Here is a 15,674-nt window from a genome sequence, read left to right as displayed (position 1 = left end):
CCAAAAAACTACAAAATAAAAAAATATTTAAAAAAAAAAAGAAAGTAAGTTCGACGTGTCCTTTGCCAAGACTCTCTGAGAGGAATGTCCTTGTGAAACAAGGAGGGGTGGACGCTACCCCACCCCCCAGCTGTGCTCCACAAGAGCAGCGGTCAGCTAAGGCTGAGACTCACTGTGAGAGAGAGGTTAACAAATGCATACTTGTTTGCAAACACCCAAAACAAGTTTCCTGACATAATATTGTACTATACTCTCATTATTTTATAATCTATTTTGCCTTTATATAAATGTTGGTATAACAAATTAAACTGATTCTCAGATCCATCAATAGGTTATAACCCACAGTTTTGTGATTTTTTTTGAAAGACTGAATAAGTACAGTATGATTACTGGAACAGCATTAGTGTTGACCAAGAGTGTAGATATACAAATTACTGAGTCCTACCTCAGACCTACTACATAAAGGAAACTTTGAGGAAAGGGCTCAGCAGAAGCGCTCCAGTTAACCTAACACACTCTCTAGCTGAGAAAGCCCCGCTGTGAGGCAGCACAGGTGTTAGCTAAAAACTGGCCCATCTGAGTGGCTCACTCACTAATTAGCCTCTTTTCCACAGATTTTTTCTCCATGTCAGTTTCCTTCTCAGTAAAATAGGCAAAAAAAAAAAAAAAAAAGGCAGTGGGTGGCTCAGCACCAGCCCCATATACCAAGGGTGGGGGGTTCAAACCCAGCCCCGGCCAAACTGCAACAAAAAATAGCCGGGCGTTGTGGTGGGTGCCTGTAGTCCCAACTACTTGGGAGGCTGAGGCAAAGAATCACCTAAGCCCAGGAGCTGGAGGTTGCTGCGAGCCGTGATATCACTACACTCTACAGAGGGCAATAAACTGAGACTCTGTCTCTAAAAAAAAAAAAAAAGAAAACGGCAGTTCCCTCTCCCCCCCCAGACTAGAGAGAGGACTCAGTGAGAGACAGGAAAACCCCAGCACAGTGCCTGACATATACTGACTGCTTATTAAGCTTTAGTATTTCACTCTAATTATAAATAGCAATTACTGTACGATTACTAACAGACCAGAAATTACTTGCCTCCTATGATCTGTGCATTTAACTGATGGATTAAACTAATACTTTTATCTTTCAACCTTTGCTACTACATAATTTTAATTCTAAAAATGAAAACATGTGGAAACAATTTAAATAATTTATGCTAAATGATTTAGCTTAAGTGAAATGGTCTCAATTGTTCTACAACGGACAAAGATGTCCAAAATTAAAAAAAAATTAAAATGTTCTTTTCCACTAAAAAATCATAATTAGTAAAGATTTATAGAAAATAGTGGTATATCAATTATGGAATGGCCTTAAAAAATCTAAAATGCTACCGTCTGGGAAGTGACCCAGGGATGAGGGGTGGGAAGAGAACTCGTGCTGTCAACCCTCCTGTACTGTCCTTCTTGTTGGCCACATGTGCCAAATTAATTCCTTTTAAAACAAACCAACAGGGTTGGCACCCGTAGCACAGTAGTTACGGTGCTGGCCATATGCACCAAGGCTGGTAGGTTTGACCCTGGCCTGGGCTAGCTAAACAACAATTGCAACTGCAACAAAAAAAATAGCCAGGCATTGTGGAGGGTGCCTCTAGTCCCAGCTACTTGGGAGGCTGCAGCAAGGGAATTGCTTAAGCCCAAAAAAGTTTGAGGTTGCTGTGAGCTGTGATGCAACGCACTCTACTGAGGGTGAGATAGTGAGACTCTGTCTCAAAAAAAAAAAAAAAAAAAAAATGCGGTGTGGTAGCTCAGTGCTCAGTGGCTAGAGAAGCAGACACATACACCAAGGCTGGCAGGTTCAAACCCAGCCCGGGCCTGCCAAACAATGACAAATAAAACAGAAAAATAGCCAGGTATTGTGGCGGGTGCCTGTAGTCCCAGCTACTTGGCGAGGCTGCAGCAAGAGAATCTCTTAAGCCCAAGAGTTTGAGGTTGGCGTGAGCTATGACACCACAGCACTCTATCCAGGGTGACAGCTTGAAACACAGTCTCAAAGAAAAAAAAAATTTTATATATATATAAATACATATATAAATACATATAGACATATATATATATATATATATGTATACACACACACACACAAAATATAAAATAACATAAAGTAAAAAAACCAATACTAGGGTAAGAGGAGGACAAGGAACAAAAGGACAAAGCGATGGTTAAAGGGCATACAGGTCCCTTTCCGAAGTCACAGAAATTTACCATGTGATGATCATACATAACTGAAAACGTAACAAAAACCACTGACCTGTGCACCTCGGTGTGGGTGAATTGTGTGGTATGGGAATTATATTTCAATAAAGGTGTTTTAAAAACCTCAGCTAGGGCGGCACCTATGGCTCAGTGAGTAGGGCGCTGGCCCCATATACCCGAGGGTGGCAGGTTCAAACCTGGCCCCGGCCAAACTGCAAGAAAAAAAACAGCCAGGTGTGGCGGGCACCTGTCGTCCCAGCTACTTGGGAGGCTGAGGCAAGAGAATTGACTAAGCCCAGGAGTTGGAGGTTGCTGTGAGCTGTGACGCCACGGCATTATACCGAGGGTGACAAAGTGAGACTCTGCCTCTAAAAAAAAAAAAGGAAAAAAAAAAATTTAAAAACCTCAGCTAATGGCACTCTTCTACTCCTACCCCAAAAGAATACATATTCTCAATCATGTTCATCTATAACCAAACACCAGTCCTTCCCACCACTTACCAGAATCGTGATATTATATTTGTAATTACTGTTTAGTGCCTGTCTCCCACACCACACCAGACTGTAAGCTCTAGCAAAGCAGGGATATGTGTTGAGTTTCATTCTTATAACTCTACTCCTGCTTTACTACCTGCATTAAATATACAGTTTACTTGCTGTACATACTGAACGTCTGCTATGACATGATTCAGTAAAATGCTGTAAGGATTAAATAAAAGCATTAGATGGGAAATACTGAAAAGAGCAGCTGACTTACCAGTCAATGTTGGCTTTGGTTATAGGGAACAGACTTCAACATACATTGTGAACAGAGGGAAGGAATGTAAGCCTATTTCTGGTCTTTGGTTTCTTCCCTAAAGTATCTTTTATTCCACAAACTATGCATCAGATGTGAGCATGTCAGTCACCACACCTGGGCAGTAATACCAACTAGGGTGGGCTTGCTCTTTCATTCTCCAGACTAAGTCCTAACACACAAATCTCCCCTTTTATATCTGTCCAATCATGAAAACTGCCTTAATTCAGTTCTTAAAATATAAAACAATCAAAGAAGAGAAAAAATTAAAATAACAATTAGAGAAAAGAAAATTTGCCTTCTTATTAAGTGTGAAGAAGAAAAAAGGACATGGCAAATATAACTGAAATGCTTACTTGAAAAGGAAACTGGCGGTACTTCAAATACTCGGCGAGTATGTCTAACATCCGCACCATCTGAGAGAAGATCAGCACTCGGCTGCCTCGTTCTCTCAGGCGAATTAACAGCTTGTCAAGAAGAATTAGTTTTCCACTACTACGAATTAAGTGCTAAGAAAATAATTTAAAACTGTTATTACATGTTAAAAGAAGCAAATAATACAAATTATTCATTTAACACTTCAGTTGTTTTAATTATTTTCAGTTGAGATTTTAAACTTTCCTAAAGTTACGAAACAATTTACTTCAGTTTTCAAAATTTTCTACATTTACCATTTTGCTTTATGATTTCAGTTAAAACTTTCCTTATCATTTCACTTAACCTAGGGTATTAATTGAATTTCAAAAGGGAAAAACACACTATTTCACTTTGCTAGTTATTGTAACTACATTATAGTATTTCTCCATAAATTTTAGCCACAAATACTATGGGAACAGCAATTGAGCAATCTGAGGCTTAAAATGAATAATAAGCAAATGCATTCTAATGTGAGTGCATACTGGCCACTGACCCCGTCCCTCAGGGCATGTCTACAGCTGGACTGCAGCTGTGCATTCAGACAGGCCCTTCTGATTTCTCCTTCACAAGTGCTGGGAAGGGTTAACAACTAAGGCTACGATGTCCATTAGACTACCACTTGTGAAATCATAAATTTAATATAATCACTATTAATGATTTCCCCCCCAAATCATGAATATACTGTGGGATTTTTGCTGGATAAGTTACTACAGGCCACAGCTTGAGAATTCTAATTTTAGAAAATTATTCAAAATAATTAGATGAGAATTTAGGAATCTTTTTTAATGAAGATTAAAAAGTGAAGAACATTATTTAAATGCACCATTAACTAAGTGAACTTCCAACCGATATTACAGCACTGTGCCATTTCAATTATAACTCAACATTTCTAGAATTTTACTTTAGCACAAATAACCATACAAATTCTTACTTGTAAGGCCTCCTGTTTATTATAGAATTCATTATTATCTGGTGGTTTAATGAGGTAGCAATGGTTACAACATTTCTTTAGCTCCATCATAATGTTCAAAAAGCCTGAGGTACTGCCCTTGGAACCTTTGCTGAGGGCTTTGTAATTCCTAGTTAAAATCCACCTTTTAAAAAAAATCATAAAAATGATATTTAGTAGAACAATTACCAAGATGAATTCTAAAACCATTTTTTACCCTTAATACCAAAGCAAAACTGTACCATCATGAAACTCATAAATGGGTGTACCATGGACTCAGTCTCTTTTACAAGACTTACAAGAACACACAGCTTGTTATCTGAACCATCAATGATACACAGTAAAGGCGTGATGTAACCTAGTGAGTATAGGTGACTATGTCTACCCTCAATTTTTCTAATTTTCCACAAATAAAAGGTATTACTATTTTTTTAACAAAGCCAATACCAAAGTTAAAATGCCATAATTTTGCACTACAAAATATATCCTTGCCATAAATTAAAACCTGAATCTAAGCAAGCATCTACATCTACCCACCAATCTATAGCAAATATAAGGGATATTGTTAAACTACTCCAGAGAGATGTACTGTGCAATATATAGATTGTAGAAATATTCTACAGAATAATTATTTTCCTTATCAAATAGATTGTGAGAAAAAAGGCAAAAAGAAGAACCTATAGATAAGACTTAAAAAGGCAAATCAACTGCCATATGAACCTTATTTTAATCCTGATTCAACCAAACTTTAAAAAAAGTGTTGGATCCAACAGAAAATGTGAATATTTACAGTGAATACTGGTATCAAGAAATTATTGTTGAAATTTTAATGTGATATTCCTAGGTTTGGAATAAAAAAAAAAAAGATGAAAGGGGGATACTAGTTTTTATTTATTTATTTATTTTGAGACAGAGTTGCACTGTTGCCCTTGGTAGAGTGCCATGGGATCATAGCTCACAGCAACCTCAAACTCTTGGGCTCAAGCAATTCTCCTGCCTAAGCCTCCTGAGTAGCTGGGACTACAGGCACCCACCACAACACCCAACTATCTTTGGAGACAGGGGTCTTGCTCTAGCTCAGAACCTGTGAGCTGAGGCAATCCACCTGCCTCGGCCTACCAAGTGCTAGGATTATAGACATCACCACACCCAGCAGGATACTAGTATTTTTTTAAATCAGTTACTAGAGGTACATAGAAAAATATGAATGGAACAATTATATTTCTGATTTGCCTCAAATGGAGAGGGCAGTGGGTGTGGCTAGAAATGGAACAAGATTGGCAAAGACTTGAAACAGAAGCTGAGTAATGGGTACATGGGAGTTCATTATGTAATCATCTTTCTGCGTATGTCTAAAATTTTCCGTAAGAAAAACCTGAAGATTATGCAGTAAATATATTTTTAAATGTATGGCACTTACGGATTTTACCATGAAATATAAGCATTCCTGGACTTCAAGTGTACACAACTGTAATATCTCATTTTATGCAACTGAATATTCAAATAGATATTAGAACAGATTTTCCTTTCTGATTCTTGAAAAAACACTACTATATAGATCCTGACATAGAAAACTTACACGAGTATGATCTGTTAATATTCTTCAAAAAGCAGAGAGCCCAAAATTTTGTTCTAAGTTTCTCTCTCTGGACTCTACCTCCACCTGTCTTTTACCACAATTACATAATGCATCAGCACCATGGAAATCCCAAACGTTAAAAGGAACTCTCTGTATAGTAACATTTTAATATCTAGTAAAGCAATAAACGCTAAGTTAAAAGATGAATTATGATTCTGGATGTGCCATCACATCTCCCCTTCCACCTTATGCTGCAGAATAAATCTGCTCTAAAATAGGTTTATCCTAAAAACCACTGTGAAAGCTGCCACTGTTCTAAGACTGTTTATGGGGCAGGTGGAGGCACTATGGTGAGGACAGGAACAGAGAGGGTTGTTCAGAACAGGTGCTCTATGTACAGATAGCTTACTTGTAATATTGTTTCTGTAAAGCACTCATTTCCATTCTTAAAATCTGCTCCACTTTGGCAGGAAGAGATTTTTCCACGTCCTTCTTAACACGTCGTAACAAGAATGGCTCGAGCTCCTTGTGAAGGCTCGCATAGCCATACTCCCTGCCTTTGCCATGTTCTTCCTCAAAATCTTCCCAGGAGGAAAACCTTTAAAAGTTTAAAAAAAAAAAAAAAGGAACAATCACTGAAAAAGTCAAACTGCATTTAAGATTATTCAGGATAGCCATCTATAAACAAAACACTATTGATTTTTAGTGAGAAAAAATTAGCTGAAATTAATCGCTTACAGAAAGCTCCCTTCTAAGAAGTCCACTGTATGTTTGAATAGAGTATTAAATATAAGTAGTTTTACAAGTTTGAGTCTCCTTGAGTTAAATATATATGAAGTATTTTCAAGTGTAACAGTAATTACCACTAAAATAATTCTTTAAAAACGTACTTCTGAAATTCCGGAGCTATTGAAAAATAATATACATGTGGCTTTGGGGAAATGACTTACCCTTACTTAGGCTAGTTTTCCTTACTTAGAAAATGAGATTACCAAGACCCACTGTTGTTACTGCTAGTGTTAAACACAAAGAACTGGTATCGTTTTAGATCTTCCAACAGGTATATTTTGAAAACGTGCAAAATGAGCTGCTGAAATTTTATTATACACAGCTTAAGTCTATTTATAAAACTGTTGCTGGACAAAGTGGCTAGCACCAGCAGTCCCAGTTACTCAGCAGGCTGAGGTAGGACGATCACTTAAGCTCAGGAGTTAAGAGAATGCAGTAAGCTATGATTGTACCACTGCACTCCAGACCAGGCAACAGAGCAAGACTTCATCTCTATATTTAAAAAAGGAAAAAGTTGACTCGGCACCTGTGGCTCAAGTGGCTTGCGCCAGCCACATACACCTAACTAAGGTGGCAGGGTCGAATCCAGCCCGTGCCCGCCAAACGACAATGACAGCTGCAACCAAAAAATAGCCGGGCATTGTGGTAGGTGCCTGTGATCCCAGCTACTTGAGAGAGTAGGAGGCAGGAGACTCGCTTGAGCCCAGGAGTTGGAGGTTGCTGTGAGCTGTGATGGCACAGCACTCTACCCAGGGTGACAGCTTGAGGCTCTGTCTCAAAGAAAAAAGGGAAAAAGTTTACAAAACTGAAAAATTCAAATATTAGTACAAACACTGACCCCATTTCCTTTTTTCTTTCTTAATAATTTGTGATCCAATGTTTAGGGCAATAAAGCCTAGTACTGACTTTATTAGCTGCAATAATTATTTTCTTGCTAACCATTCCCATATATAACTATGATCAAAATTGTAAATTCTGAGTTTGTCTTACTTTTCTGGCATAATGAAATGTAGCAAAGACCAGAGTTCCTTTAGGGAGTTTTGTAGAGGAGTTCCAGTGATAAGGAGACGGTGATTGGACTTAAAATCTATCAGAGTTTTATACAGAAGAGAGTCATCATTCTTTAATCGATGTGCTTCATCAACACCTATAAATGCCCAATTGAGACCTCCAAGGAATGCCTTAAAATGAACAGAAAAACACAGTTAATATTTTGAGAATAAAATGGGGTTCAAATTTAGTCTTCCCATTTAATCTGAACTCAAATGATTAAAGTGAGGCTAATTAAAAATAAACTTACCTAATTTACCAAAATAAATTATTGTTTCAAGTTTATTGGAATCTCCAAATCAAGTAACTAAGCATTCCTTCTATAACTAACTTAACCTTTAGAGTGTAGTAATATCAAGCCAGTTTTTATTAGCTTATACACTAATAATAAAGGGGGAAAACCCAACAGTATTTAAAAATTTCACAAAACATTTTTAGCTTAAGCCCAGTGGAGGTCTGTATTAAGGTCAGTGTGAAGAAATTATGATAGCAATTTAGGGCAGTAAAGTGTTCCAAGGGAGGGGTAACTCACTACCTGACTTTCATGAACACGTATCTCTAATACATAAACTTAGGTCTCTGACTTAAAATACAAGGGAAGTCTGATTCTGCCATTTAATAGCTGTGTGACCAGTGGCAAATTCACACAACTCTTGAGTTTCTTTTCTTGAGACTAAGTTACTTTCTTTTCAATACGGTACAGAAAGCAAATACCTTATAAGATAGATGGGAGCAGATGCAAACTACAAAACGTTTAGGAAAAAAGCTTCACTGCTTCACAAAGTAGCAGATTAATGCTGCTCGGAACCTTCCTCCTCCTTTTTTATTTTGTTGAGATAGTGTCACTATGTCACCCTGGGTAGAGTGCCATGAAATCACAGCTCACAGCAATCTCAAACTCCTGGGCTTAACTGATTCTCTTGCCTTAGCCTCCCAAGTAGCTGGGACTGCAGGTGGCCGCCACAATGCCCAGCTGTTTTCTTTTGTTGTCCTTGCAGCTGTCATTGTTCTTTAGCAGCTTCAGTGCATGTGGCCCACACCCTAACTGCTGAGCTACAGGCGCTGAGCATGAACCTTTCTCTTCTTTACAAAGCAGTGGACACTACTATAAACTGGTCTCATTTAAGAGCTGGCAAGCTTTTTCTGTAAAGGGCCAAATGGTAAATATTTAAGACTTTGCAAACTAAAACCTAGTCTCTATCATACATACTTTATAACATCCCTTTAAGCGTAACCCTTTAAAACTTTTAAAAATGTAAAAGCCATTCCTAGCTTGAGAGGCATACCACTACCACTACCAGACTGTAGTTTGCTGGCCTATGATTTAAGCCAGGGGTCCTCAAACTTTTTAAACAGGGGGCCAGTTCACTGTCCCTCAGACCGTTGGAGGGCCAGACTACAGGCCCCAGGATGAGTCGGCTAGTAAGCAGGAGGCAGCCATGGCAAAAACACCTGGTGGGCTGGATAAATGTCCTAGGCGGGCTGCATGTGGTTTGAGTACACCTGATTTAAGCTGTCCTCTCATCTTGCTCACAACATATGATGATGAAGGAAAACTGACAACAAAACACAGGTAATAAATACCTTATCCTTCAATAAAATTTCATTAAGTTGTTAACAATACATTAACAACAAACAAAAAACACAGGTAATACATTACAACAAACAAAAAACACAGGTAATACATTACAACAAACAAAAAACGCAGGTAATACATACCTTATCCTTCAATAAAATTTCGTAAGTTGTTAACAATATATTAAATTTTAATCTTTTGGTCTGAGGATGCATCCATTCATGAGTCCTTATCTAGCAAGCAATTTGAAGAATATCAAGAAAAACATTAGGCAAATTACGCGCTTACTTAAATATCTAAATTAAAAGCCCATTCAAAATATATGAAAAACTGCGTAATGTTCAGGTAATATTCATTTAACAGTCAAACATGCTATATGTTGATCTTATCATAAATAGAATGTAAATGCCAAGCATATCAAAACTAAACAATTTTAATACACATCTTTCCCTAAAGAAAACTGTCATCTAACAAAACACAAGTGATTAATTCATTTAATAACACATTTATCGGCCAGGAGCAGTGGCTCACGCCTGTAATCCCAGCACTCAGGAAGGCTGAGGTGAGTGGATTGCTTGATCTTAGGAGACCAGCCTAAGCAAAAGTGAGAGCCTGGCTATATAAAAAATAGAAAAACTAGCTGGGTCTTAACGGTGAGCACCTGTGATCCCAGTTACTTGGGAGGCTGAAGCCAGAGGATTGTGTGAACTACAATGACAACATGGCACTCTACCCAAGGCAACAGAATGACTTTGTCCCTCATATGATGTCTCAGGTTTGCTTCACAATGATCAGAAGGATAGAGGAGTGTGCAGAGGTACAGGCAAAATGAAAATGGCAATAAGTTAAAATTGTAAAACTAGGCTCGGCACCTGTAGCTCAGTAGTTAGGGCGCCAGCCATGCACACCACAGTTGGTGGGTTAGAATCCAGCCAGGGCCTGCCAAAACAACAAGATAACTACAACCCAAAAATAGCTGGGCGTTGTGTTGGGCGACTGCAGTCCCAGGAACATGGAGGGCCGAAGCAAGAAAACTGCTTAAGCCCAAGAGTTGGAGGTTGCTGTGAGCTGCGACATGAGCTACAACACCATGGCACTCTACCAAGGGCGACAGCTTGAGACTCTGTGTCAAAATTAAAAAAAAACCTATAAAACCAGTGGCTCGGCACTGTAACTCAGTGGTTAGGGCACGGGCCACATGCACTGGGGCTGATGGGTTTGAACCTGGCCTGGGCCTGCAAAACAACAATGTCAACAACAAAAACAAAAATAGCCAGGCCTGTGGCAGGCACCTGTAGTCCCAGCTACTCAGGAGGCTGAGGCAAGAGAATCGTTTAAGCCCAAGAGCTGGAGGTTGCTGCAAGCTATGATGCCCACAGCACTCTACCGAGGGCGACAAAGTGAAACTGTCTCAAAAAAAAATAAACTTGTAAAACTACAGATGTGAACATGATGGCTTATCTTCTGTCTGCTTTCACATATATTTGAAATGTTCCATTAAAATTAAAAACATGAATACTAAACTAAAATTGATTTTTATTATACCCAATCCAACATGTATTTAATACTTAATTGTGGCAATTTAATTATGCCAGAAGCTAAGACAAAAGAAAACTACTTATCCTCAAAGACAAGTATGTCTTTATTTCTGGGTGTGATGGTAAATAGCTTACCATATTTCTGCTGTTAATGTCACCTAAGTAAACCACAGCATTCATCTGAGAGGCCCACGTCTGGATCTCTCTCTGCCAGGAAGTGAGAGTCGAGAGGGGCACCACGAGCAGAAAAGGCCCATATAGCTGGTGCTCATGAAACAAGTAGTTCAGAAAGGAGATGGTCTGTATTGTCTTCCCCAGACCCATCTCATCAGCAAGTATACAATTGTTTCCTCTACAACATTCAAAGAAAAAAAACCACATGGAGTTTAAGCTGGACATATCCAAAGAAAACTTTTTTATATCACATATATGCATTTACATGAAGTTAAATAAAATGAATCTCATAGCTATAATATAGAATATGCAATTTTTATTAGCTACAAATATAAACATAAACACATTAGGCTAAAGAGTCAATCACTAATATTGTAAGTAAACTAAAGAGAGTTTGATGAATCTAATTAGAAATAGCAAAAAAAAATTATTATATTTAATCAATTACAAAGCTAAAACACGATTCATCAACTAGTAGTGGAGTCTAGATACATTAAGTAAAAAGTATATAGAAAAAAACAAGGGAAAAACCATAGCTACAATGCAGCCTAGAGAGTAACATATATTCTTTAGTGATTGATTGATTATTGGGGATTCATTGAGGGTACAAGAAACCAGGTTACACTGATTACATTTCTCAGGTAAAGTACCTCTTATAATTATGTCTTGCCCCCAAAAGGTGTGGCACACACCAAGACCCCACCACTCTCCCTCCATCTCGCTCTCTGTTCTTCCTTTCCCCTACTCCTCCCTCCTTTTTCTCTCTGCTCTCCCCTTCCCCCACCCCCACTGTGTCATTAATAGTTAATTGTCCTCATTATCAAAATTGAGTAAATAGGATTCATGATTCTCTATTCTTTGTTTTTTTAAGAGACAAGCGTCTCACCCTGTAACCCTTGGTAGAGTGCCATGGCATAAAAGCTCACAGCAACCTCCAACTCTTGGGCTTAGGTGATTCTCTTGCCTCAGCCTCCAGAGTAGCTAGGACTACAGATGCCACAACGCCCAGCTATTTTTTTGTTACAGTTTGGGCGGGGCTAGGTTTGAACCCACCACTGATGGGGCCGGTGCCCTACTACAGGGGTCCTCTAACTTTTTAAACAGGGGGCCAGTTTACTGTCCCTCAGACCGTTGGAGGGCCAGACTGCAGGCCCCGGGAAGAGTCAGCTGCTAAGCAGGACAGGCAGAGGTGGCAAAAACACCCAGCGGGCCGGATAAATGTCCTAGGCGGGCCACATGTGGCCCACAGGCCGTCGTGTGAGGATGCCTGCCCTACTCACTGAGCCACAGGCATAGCCCTGTTTCTCCATTCTTAAGATACTTTACTAATAATGTGTTCCACTTCCATCCAGGTTAATACAAATGCTATAAAGACTCCATATTTTTTGTTAATCCATTCCTGGTTTGGTGGGCACCTAGGCTGTTTCCACATTTTGGCGATTATAAATTGAGCTGCAATAAACAGTCTAGTGCAAGTATCCTTATGATAAAAGCATTTTTTTCCTTCTGGGTAGATGCAGGATCAAATGGGAGGTCTAGCTTAAGTTGAGGGTTCTCTATACTTCCTTCCAAAAAGGTTGTTTGCAATCCCACCAGCAGTGGAAAAGTGTTCCCTTCTCTCCATATCCACACCAGCAACTGCAGTTTTGAGATTTTGTGATGTGAGCCATTCTCGCTGAGGTTAGATGGTATCTCATAGTGATTTTGATTTGCATTTCTCTAATAATTAGGGAAGATGAGCATTTTTTCATATGTTTGTCAGCATTCATCTGTCTTCTTCAGAAAAGGTTCTATTCAGGTTTCTTGCTCATTGATCTATGAGATTATTGGCTTTTTTCATGTGGATTAATTTGAGTTCTCTACAGATCCTAATTATCAAGCTTTTGTCTGATTCAAAATATGCAAATATCCTTTCCCATTGTGTAAGTTGTCTATCTGCTTTGGTGGTTGTCTCCCTAGCTGTACAGAAGCTTTTCAGTTTATTTATTTTTGTTGCTGTTGGAATTGCCACAGCAGTCTTCTTCATGAAGCTTTCCCCAGGCCAGTATCTTCTAGTGTTTTTCCTATGCTTTCTTTGAGGATTTTTATTGTTTCATGCCTTAAATTTAAGTTCTTTATCCATCTTGAATCAATTTTTGTGAGTGGAGAGGTGCGGGTCCAGTTTCAGTTTTTTCCCCTGTGGATATCGAGTTCTCCCAGCACCACTTACTGAATAGGGAGTCTATCCCCCCACAGTATGTTCTTTTTTTGGTTTATGGAAGATTAGGTAGTTATAAGTTGTTAGTTTCATTTCCTGGTTTTCTATTCAATTCCAAATGTCTATATCTATTTTTGTGTCTGTACGATGCTGTCTTGACCACTATGGCTTTGTAGTACAGCCTAAAATCTGGTATGCTAATGCCCCCGGTTTTGTTTTTATTAGTAAGAACTGCCTTAGCTATACATGGTTTTTGCTGGTTCTTTACAAAATGCAGAATCATTTTTTCCAAGTCTTGAAAGTACGATGTTGATATTTTAATAGGAATGGCATTGAATCAGTAGATTGCTTTGGAAAAGTATAGACATTTTAACAATGTTGATTCTTCCCAGCCACAGTATGAAGCTATGGTGAAGGGAGTCTTTGAAGGTATGGTGAATGAGTTGTGTTCCTTAGCCTCTCATCTTGACTGTTATTGCCGTATACAAAGGCTACTGATTTGCTTTTATATCCTGAGACATTACTGTATTTTTTGATGACTTCTAGGAGTCTTGTGGTTGAGTCTTTGGATTTCTCTAAGTATAACATCATATCATTAGCAAAGAGGGAGAGTCCGACCTCCTCTGCTGCCATTTGGATGCCCTTTATTTTCTTGTCTTGCCTAACTGTATTGGCTAGAACTTCCAGCACTATGTTGAATAGCAATGGTGACAGAGGACGACCTTGTCTGGTTCCAGTTCTAAGAGAAAAAGCTTTCAGTTTTACTCCATTCAGTAAAATATTAGCTGTGGGTTTGCCATAGACAGCTTCTATCAGTTTTAGAAATGTGCCACTTATGCCTATACTCTTCAGTGTTCTAATTAGAAAAAGATGCTGGATTTATTGGATGCTTTTTCTGCATCTATTAAGAGGATCATATGGTCTTTCTTTTTGCTTCTGTTAATACAGTGGATAATGTTTATGGACTTGCGTATGTTAAGCCAGCCTTGCATCCCTGGGATGAAACTTACTTTTATGATGTATGACTTTTTTGGTGATAAGCCGTAATCTATTAGCTAGGATTTTGTTGAGAATCTTTGCATCTATATTCATTAGTGAAACTGGTCTGAAATTCTCCTTTTTAGTTGGGTCTTTTCCTGGTTTTGGTATCAGGGTGATGTTTGCTTTGCAGAAGGTGTTGGGGAAGATTCCTTTATTGTTTCTTTAATCTCAGTGCTTGAAATTGGTCTGTTCAGGAACTCTGTTTCTTCCTGGCTAAGCCTAGGGAGAGGGCATGATTCCAAATATTGATCAATTTCCTTCACATTGCCAAATTTCTGGGCATAGAGTTTCTGGTAGTATTCAGAGATGAACTCTTGTATCTCTGTGGCATCAGTTATTATTTCCCCTTTATCATTTCTGATTGAGGTTACTAGAGATTTTACTTTTCTATTTCTAGTTAGTGGCCAAAGGTCTATTTATTTTTTCAAAAAACCAACTCCTTGATTAATTTTCTGAATGATTCTTTTGTTTTCAATTTCATTAATCTCTGATTTAATTTTGGCTATTTCTTTTCTTCTGCTGGGTTTAGGCTCAGATTGCTCTTCTTTTTCCAATTCCATAAGATGGCTTATGAGTTTGCTGATGAGTGCTATAGGCATCTAAAGTGATAACTTTTCCTCTCAAAACTGCTTTTGCAATATCCCACAGGTTTCGGTAGCTTGTATCTTCATTGTTGTTGTGCTCAAGGAAGTAAATGATTTTTCCTTTTATTTTTTCCTGTACCCAACTGTCATTCAACAGAAGGTTGTTTAATTTCCATGCCTTTGTGTGGGGTTGAACATTTTTGTTGGAGTTGAGTTCTACCTTTAGTGCCTCATGGTCAGAGAAGATACAAGGTAAAATCTCAATTCTTTTGATTCTGTTGAGGTTTGTTTTGTGTCCTAGGATATGATCAATTTTGGAGAATGTTCCATGGGGTGATGAGAAGAATGTGTGTTCTTCATCTTTGGGATGGAGTGCTCTCTATGTGTCTATCAAGCACAATTCTTGTAGGGTCTCACTTAAGTCCCTTATATCTTTGTTTAATTTCTGTTTAGAGGATCTGTCCAGCTATGTAAGAGGAGTGTTAAAGTCCCCTGTTGTTATGATATTATAGCGTATCATATTGCTCAGACTGAATAAGGTCTGTTTCAACAATCTGGGAGCATGTAAATTGGGTGCATAAATCTTTAGAATTGAAATGTCTTCTTACTGTACTTTTCCCTTAACTAATATAAAGTGACCATCTTTGTCTTTTTTGACTTTAGTTGCTTTAAATCCACATGTATCTGAAAATAAAATTGCAACTCCTCTTTTTTCTTCTGAATTCCATTTGCCTGAAAAATTGT

General features: G+C 38.4%; 1 protein-coding gene across 3 annotated transcripts in view; it reads right to left on the bottom strand.

The window, feature by feature from the left end:
• Positions 1-15,674, bottom strand: part of CHD1 (chromodomain helicase DNA binding protein 1) — an 88,997-nt gene that overhangs the window by 29,828 nt on the left and 43,495 nt on the right. For all 3 annotated transcript variants that reach the window (XM_023512706.1, XM_023512707.1, XM_023512708.1), the window contains exons 12-17: positions 11,070-11,286; positions 9,540-9,629; positions 7,761-7,951; positions 6,391-6,579; positions 4,385-4,547; positions 3,393-3,545 (exon numbers count right to left, since the gene is read on the bottom strand). In XM_023512706.1, coding sequence (XP_023368474.1) covers positions 3,393-3,545; positions 4,385-4,547; positions 6,391-6,579; positions 7,761-7,951; positions 9,540-9,629; positions 11,070-11,286 — 1,003 coding nt within the window. The remainder of the gene's footprint in view (positions 1-3,392; positions 3,546-4,384; positions 4,548-6,390; positions 6,580-7,760; positions 7,952-9,539; positions 9,630-11,069; positions 11,287-15,674) is intronic.

This window comes from Otolemur garnettii, unplaced genomic scaffold (genome assembly GCF_000181295.1).
Source record: "Otolemur garnettii isolate 467f Iridium unplaced genomic scaffold, OtoGar3 scaffold00030, whole genome shotgun sequence".
NCBI lineage: Eukaryota > Metazoa > Chordata > Mammalia > Primates > Galagidae > Otolemur > Otolemur garnettii.
Note: the sequence above shows the minus strand (reverse complement) of the source record. Positions and strands in the feature narration are given on the sequence as shown.